This window comes from Anneissia japonica, unplaced genomic scaffold, assembly GCF_011630105.1.
Source record: "Anneissia japonica isolate Jap-2015-1 unplaced genomic scaffold, ASM1163010v1 scaffold288055_len86381_cov192, whole genome shotgun sequence".
NCBI classification, from domain to species: domain Eukaryota; kingdom Metazoa; phylum Echinodermata; class Crinoidea; order Comatulida; family Comatulidae; genus Anneissia; species Anneissia japonica.
The window spans coordinates 26,786-35,242 of NW_022734393.1; the positions used below are offsets into that span (position 1 = coordinate 26,786).

At 36.6% G+C, this 8,457-nt stretch overlaps 1 protein-coding gene across 1 annotated transcript in view; it reads right to left on the reverse strand.

Moving 5' to 3' along the window:
- The window catches only part of LOC117116398 (E3 ubiquitin-protein ligase UBR3-like), a 31,236-nt gene that overhangs the window by 4,342 nt on the left and 18,437 nt on the right, over window positions 1-8,457 (reverse strand). Inside the window, exons 4-5 of the mRNA XM_033260432.1 lie at window positions 5,584-5,733; window positions 4,796-5,008 (exon numbers count right to left, since the gene is read on the reverse strand). Coding sequence (XP_033116323.1) covers window positions 4,796-5,008; window positions 5,584-5,733 — 363 coding nt within the window. The remainder of the gene's footprint in view (window positions 1-4,795; window positions 5,009-5,583; window positions 5,734-8,457) is intronic.

Below are 8,457 nucleotides of genomic sequence, written 5' to 3' on the forward strand. Positions count from 1 at the left end.
CCGCTGGGTATTCCACAACAAGCATTGCTCTACATGTGGGATCCTTAAAAGCTAAACTAAACATAATAAAAAAAAAAAAAAAAAAAAAACAAAACAAAAGCAATGAGTTGGTCAATTTACACTTGAGTTACAGAAAACATCTAGCAGTCAAAATGGAAGACAAGATTTTCAAGGATTTTATAGTGATAATTTGAAGAAGCAATGAAGAATTCAGTTTTACCACTGTTAAATTTCAATTTATTATGGATCAACGAGGATTGTAAATCGGTGACGCATTTAGATAATCTGAATAAACAGCAAGCAGCGTCACCAGGGGTGTTTGGGTTAAAAGATAGGTACAGCTGAACATCGTCATCATAGATATGATACAAAATTGAATGCCGACGGATAATGTCACCAACGCAATGAATGTACAAAGAGAAAAGCTGAGGACCAATAACAGAGCCCTGAGGGACTCCGAAATTAACACGAACTTCATCGGACAAGGCATCCCTAACATGAACCCTGCAAGATTATTACTAATATAAGAATGGAACCAATTCTTTACAGTGCCATTAAGACCAAAATTGACATCAAGGCGCTACAAAAGAATATCATGGTCCACCGTATCGAAAGCGGCAGACAGGTCTAACAATAGCATAAAAACTGCATGTTTGTTATCAATAGCCCTAAGAATATCATTTTGCACACAGATTAGTGCAGTTTCTGTACTATGGGAACGTCTGTAGGCCGCCTGAAAGGTCGGCAAGGTTATTTCTATAGATATATGCAGCCAGTTGCGAAGAAACAACTTTCTCAATTAATTTGCCAATGAACGGTAAATTTGAAACCGGTCTATAGTTTGTAAGCAGTTGCTTATTAAGAGAGACCTTTTTAATAACAGGTGTTATAATAGCAGATTTGAGTGCAGTAGGGAAAGTACCAGTGGAGAGCGAAAGGTTAACAATCGAACACAAAACAGGCAGCAAGCAAGGTAAGTGATTCTTAGTTAACCAAGTTGGAAAAGGATCCAATGGACAGGTTTTCGACGGACAATTTAAAATAATCGATTGAAGATCAGCCTCAGATACAGGCAAGAAATCAGTAAAAGAACAGGTAGGTGCAGCAGTAGGAAACGTATCAATAAGCTCAGGTGGAGTGGAGTCATCAATTTCCTTCCTAATATCTGCAACCTTGTTGACAAAAGCTCTGCAAAAAGAGTTAGCAAGTTCAGATGATGAACCAGAGTCAGGTAATATAGAGTTGGGATTATTAAGAAGTTCGTTGACCGTTCTGTACATGTCCTTAACATTACAGTTCATGAGCCTGTCTTTGTAATAGTCAGCTTTAGAACTAGAAATGATGTTGACAAAATTTCGCTGCGCTTGGACATAATTAACGTAGTCAGCTCGCGATTTCGTTTGTCGCCACCGTCTCTCACACCGGCGACGCAAACGCCGAGCATCAATAACGGAATTGTTAAACCAATTATGCTTGTAGCGTTCAGCACGAGATCGAGTAATAGCCGAAGCATGCGCATCCAGCACATCGCGACAAGCCTGATTATAGTAGAGAATGTAATCATTAACATCCAAGTGATTTTGTATAAATACCAAGATACGTAGCCAGTGCAGCAAAGTCAATGGACTTATAATTGCGTGAAGTATGAGATATCTTGATACTATTGAAATTAGTCAAGTCTAACATGCAATGTATAACACAGTGATCCGAAATAATTGGAGGAAGCATTTTATAAGACTTCACCAAAGTGTCATCGTCCTTGACTATTAGGAGATCAAGTGTATGCCCCAGTTTATGAGTGGGACCAGAAACAAGTTGCTTATAATTGAGAGATGAAATAATTTCATTGAAACGTGCAACATCAGGCTTGTGCGGAGCATCATAATGAACATTAAAGTCACCAAGCACCAGTATCCTTCCTGGAAGAAGATCAAGACATCCGAGGAAGTCCTCAAATTCTACAAGGAAATCTGAAGTTTTTAGTAAGGCAGATGCAGGAGGTCGATAAACGATAACAAAGTTAACACCAGAACATGAAATAACAACATGCTCAAAAGACTTAGGTTTGAAAATGAGTATCATTCCTGAGATGAAGATTCAAATGCGTCTTGTAGACAGCTCCAATACCACCACCACGAGTGTTGACTCCTCTAGGAATATTGATGACAGAGTAATCAGGTGGAGTCATTTCACCGACTATGACTTGATCATCACCTCGTAACCAGGTTTCCGTCAAGAACATTATGTCAGTGTTATATTCCGTTAACAAATCACACAAGTGGTTGGTCTTGTTGCAAATCGATTGGGCGTTCCACAAACCAATCCTAGTACCATTGCAAAACGAGGAGTCAGAAGAGTTTAGATGTGTATCAGCACTTAAATCAAGTTCAGCGCGAATAGCACGCAGATGTTTTTTCCGTCCTCCTCTACATCCCCGCAGAGTGGAAGGCTGACGTTGAATTCCAAGTAAGCATATGTGAGACCAGATATGTGCCGGCAACCTCACAGAGAAGTTGGTATTTGGTAACTCAGCCATCTGGGTCTTACTATACACCATAGTGGTATAATTTGCATTTGAATACACACTGACTGTAAACAAGTGAGTAAATCCAAGGCACAGGAAAAACAATGCAAAAGACCTGGTCAGTCGCCTATTGTTTAGGCATGGTTCAGGCAAGATGTATAGTGAAGTCCAAAACAGCATAACCTACAGTAAAAGTTCAAAAACTCAATGAAAAAATGTACAGAAAAGCCAATTCCAGGGCCAAACTTATATAAGTTACTCAGAGAGTGATTCAGCTTAACAAGAAGGCACAAATTGCAGAATAAATTGTACATATAATCCACAGAGATAGAGCAAGTTGATAAGCTGCCAGCGAGGCGCAATACATTCTAATATATAGCTCCTTAGGATGAAAGGTGACCCCCCCCCATTTTTATTACATATTCTGAAAGCACTTAAGTTGTAAATATGATTTTATAGATCATAATGGCTGATCGGACATTGTGACGTCATCATATTGCAATCTGAATTCAAAGAAAGTGAATTTTAGCTATGACGTAATTTTTGAAAATACGCATTTGAGCGTATCTCGTTTATCCTTGATCGATCGTCTTCCAACTTTGAGAATGTTATAGCTGAAAAAATTCTCTTTCATATAAGACTTCTTTTTACATTTTGATGACGTCATCATGGTAAAAAAAAATGTTTTTTCTGACCCCCCTCATCTTTCTTTCCTCAAAAGGTTAATGAGCCCATATCATCTTAACCATTCGTCATTTCTGAATCATATTAAAAGTGAGCATAATCTTCAGGTCAAGGTTGAATGTCATGTACCTTAATTTTCTGTTTGCGCTTCTAAGCGTGCACGTATGCGTGCGTCAACATTTATATATGCTTAAAACCATGAATATTTTAAATCAGTTATACCTCCTTAGGATGAAAGGTAACCCCCAATTTTTATTACATATTCTGAAAGCACATGAGTTGTAGATATGTTTTTATAGATCATAATGGCTGATCGGACGTTGTGACATCATATTGCCATTTGAATTAAGAAAAAACTGAATTTTTATTTATGACGTCATTATTTTTATACTCGTTTGAACGTACAGTATCTCGCTTATTCTTGATTGATCGTCTACCACCTGGGAGTATGTTATAGCTGAGGCAATTCTCTTTTGGAAGTGTCCATTTATTTTTCATTTTGATGACGTTATCATGGTAAAAAAGAATGAATTTTTGGAGCCTTTTCATCTCTCTTTCTTCAAATTTATCAAATATCATTGACGATAGAGGGCGGCAGACTGTATTTCAATGCTATCAGATTGATATATGTACATTATGAAGGGAAAACTTGTGTGGCATTACCAACCAACAGTTGTTTTTAAATTACTCTTGACAAGGATCAATTTCACTTTTCAGATAATTTAAATCACGTTTCAGGTCATTTTCAGCATCCCAAAACTTTCCATATTTTACGCACCGTACGCTCATTTCCACGCGCACTTCACGTACTGAAACTGGAAATTACGTTTTGTTACATGTTTTGGGTTCCTGAAACTGTTTTTATAACAGGGGCCACATTTAACAAACTAGAATTCAGCTTAAATTCGTCAAGTACATTTTTTTGCTTAAGTCAAATTTATCAATATTGCTTAGCTAAAAAATTTCTTAAAATTAGAAAGATTGTACGTGGGCACCATCTAAGACGATTTTTATGCTAAGATTGGGTAATAAATCAGCTTAAGATATTTATTAGGGACATCTTAACTTTTTTGACTTAAGACATTTGCTAAGCTGAGATTAATAAATACCGGGCCACAAGTAAACTTTTTGTGCCATTAAAATGTGCACAGGCGTCCGCGTATGCACATGTAAATCTTTTCAAATGTTTAATATTACACTTTAAAAAAAACTAACTAGAGCATATTTTAGGCCATTTGGAGCATTTAAAAAAATTTCAACCCATACCGTTCGCGCTTCCTGAGGGTCAAAGTTCGGCGGATTACCAAACTCGTCCTCAGTGAGTTCAAATCTAGTTACATGTTATTATTGACACTCAAAAAAAATCTTTAAATTTTTATATTTGATAGCTCATTTACTCAACCTGTGCGACAACATGATGACATGCCTCAGATCTCTATTATTTGGCAATACTAGTTTGAATTGATTTTTTGTAACCAATTTTTAAAATCCACCCATTTTTAATGAATTTTACGTAAAAACATAAAGCCCTACCGAAAGAAATCCACCCATTTTTAATGAATTTTACGTAAAAACATAAAGCCCTACCGAAAGACCTTCATTGCTAGGCCTCTGCTTGCAGCAAGTGGTATGTAAACTAACAAGGCTTCCACAAACTAGGCAGAGTGTTGGGCTCCTGCGGACAGCAGTACATAGACTACATGTTAGTTTGCTATAGTACTGGAACAACTTGCTGAATTCTTGTGGCAGTTGAATTAGATGTGGTGCCAAAAAGTTTATGTGATTCAATGCCAGCAGTTGCTATGAAGAGATATGCAAAAAAAAAACCATGATGATTCATTTATCATTTATTTATTCATTTTTTTTTTCATTTATCTGTTACGATTTCCCTCTTATATTAAATTGACTTTGATCTAATTGTATACATTTTTTTTAAATCTATTTGAATATACATTTATTTCATTTCATGTTAACAATCATACCTTAATAAAACTGTATTAAACTAATACATGTATTTTTATTCTTTAAATCTACATACATTATACATTAGATTGCAAGGTATAAACTGCCACCATATCCAATCCTCACAACATGAAGCATACTACAGTAAATCCAATGGCAATGGCATAACTTCAGTCCACTTGGACTGTCATATCCAAACACCAAAAGAGATCCTCTTCATTTGATTGGAAGATTTCTTATGTTATTTATACACCATTTCATCTCACTTACTAATTGTTATCTATCTTTCAAGAAATAAAAATATTCTTCCCATTGCACTCATAAATATTCATTGTTTGTATACAATTGCACTATTGTTGATGACCATACACAAACTACTTTTTGTTTTATTTAAAGAAGAGCATTTTCCTGACCTGTGTTTCTGAGACAGACTGTTTTGCCACTTCATCTAGTTGCATACACCATTTAGTGACGGTTGCAAGTACACCTGCATCAACAGGCCCTTTGATTTCATCTGATAATTTCAAGAATTTTAATAGGACTTCATATTCTGATTCTGTTCCCTACAAGATAAAATATTAATGTCAATGAGTGTACCAATGAATATTCAAGCATTCCTTCATCGCTTCTATTAGATGATAAATTGCCATAGAGGTGGTGTTATGCTCGCTATTTCTAACCATCTGGAGCAGGAACTATTGTTTTGCCTAGAAACACTTGTACTGAAATTGTTTTGCCAAAATAATACTGGGAAATGATACGTGGTTGTGCGGGAGTTACTACAAACCACCGAATGAATGCAAGTATACGATCATTGGAATTGGTCCTGGAATCACTTAATGCTTATGGGCGATTTTAATGTTGATTGGTTGCCTAATGGTAGAACATCTCTGCTTAAAAAGTAGCTTCAGAATTTGATTGATTTATACTGCTTTGAACAGATGGTAACTGAGATAACACATTCATCCAATGATTTAATAGAGTTGTTGATGTTGAAATTGATCTGGCCTAGGCAGGCGCATAACAGGGGTCTTGGGTCAGGGGGGAACAAAGGTAATAATTTCAGTCTGCCCCCCTGCCCCCCGCCTGTTATGCCACTGGGCCTAGGAAATTTGGATCACAGTATTGCGTCATTTAAATTTTGTGGTGCATCAGTTAATTTAAAAAGCATTGTTTGCCGTCCTTCCAATATAACAAAGCAGATGTGGAGCATTTTAATGAACTGTGGCTAATGCAACTTGGGATTTGATTAAATTCGATGATATCAATGCTGCATGGCAAGATTTTACTAACATGTTTTTCAATTGTGTAAATGAATGTAATCCAATTCGAACTTCTTGCAAAAAAGCAAAACCATGGATCACAAAAGATGTGCATAAATTAATTATAAAGAAGAGGACCCTTTTCAAGAAGGCGTGTCATACTAAGACCATAATGCTTATTATAGTAAGTAATTAGGAACAGAGTAAGTTTAGAGACCAAACTACTTACAGTAACCACATCACAAGTATTTTTCAGGGGAGGGATAACAGAAAACTATTTTGGTCCTTTATCAAATGCAGACGGAAGACAAAACTTATCGGTGATTCATTTATTATTAATGGTAAAACTATTAATAATCCGTCTTTAGTTTTGCACTGCACCACTTCAGTTTTGCACCGAACCACTTGACTTCTGCACTGCGACTGACTTTTGCACTGCGCCACTTGTAATTTGTCCTTTTGGCGTTCCATACAATTTAACCTGCAGACAATCGCCATCTATCTCCACATTCCGGAAAAATCTCTCAATGACATTTAGATATCAATAATTTGTAATGTTCAACCTTTATACCATTGTCATTTTTGTTATGATCACTATACTGTATTATGATTATTATACTTTGGTGATCCGCTTCTCGAGCGGATCACCTCTTGTTATTGTCAGGATCTTTTTTTTCTTTTTATTCTTCTTTCTTTCTCCCCTTTTCTGTTCGCACGATATCTCAAAAAATACCACGAGTTACGCACAATCGCTGTCAACGAACATTTAGCTTGGTCTGGAATAGTCATTGTAAGCTTTTCAACGCGCTCAGTCATGCGTGACGTCATCTACGCGCAATTTTGCATTTTTACATTATCGATCATATCAGCCTAAGCATTAACGAGCATTAACTTCGGGTTAATGTTGAATGTGTTGTACCTTAATTTTACGCGTGCGCTTCATTACGCGCGAGTACTCGTGCGTCAAATTTTTAAAATACTCAAAATCACTTTTTGACTAAATTAGAGCATGTTTCAGGCCATTTTGAGCATTTCGAAATTGTTTGAAATTTTCTCTAAATTCCTGATATGCTCTGTGTCGGATGAGCCAGAGAATGGACATCGTCCATTATTGCACATGTCCCTTCTAGTCCTGCTATCACTTGTTCTATGAATCGCTGCCATATGGCTGGACTCGAAGAAATTCCAAACGGTAATCTCGTGTATCGGTATAAACCGCGATGTGTGTTTATCGTTACTACTTCTTGTGCCTCGTCTTCCAAAACTAACTGTTGGTATGTACATTTCAAATCAATTTTTGAATATTGTTTTCCTCCCCCCAGTTTAGTAAATACCTCCTCTGGAGTTGGAATTGGATATTGATCACAATGTAAACTTGGGTTTACTGTTACTTTATAGTCTCCACAAACGCGTACTCTTCCATCGGCCTTTGGAACACAGACCAATGGGGTCGCCCATTGACTAAAATCCACTGGGTAAATCACTCCTTCTTCCTGCATCCGGTTTAATTCTTGCTCAACTGCCTGGCGAAGTGCAAAAGTGAGTCAACAAAAATGTCATTACCTGATGTTTCATAGTCATCCGGTGTTGCTACCTCGTCGAGTCGTCGAGTACTATTTTTGTGTCCTCGATTGGGTTGCATTTGTTTACATTCCGATTTCAAATGTCCCTGTTTATTGCATTTAAAACAAGTGGCATATTTATGCCTACATGTGTTGTGTTGTTTTTTTAATTTCCTGATGATAGCCTTTCACATGTTTATGTCCCTAAAATATCATGTCGGCCGTTTTTATGTGTGATAACAGAACCTAAATCGAGGTAAGGCTAGGCCTAGCAGCGTTGGATAGGCTAATGTTTCGGCGCCTACGATATTTCTTCTCACGACCTATTGCAAAATCAAAATAAAAAATTCATCCGCATTTATTTTTTGTGTGAAACACAAAAAATCAAATTTCAGTCTTATTTTACATTTTTTTCATTCTTAGGAATGTCTAAATTCAGTTAAACTAGCAATTCCGTATTATA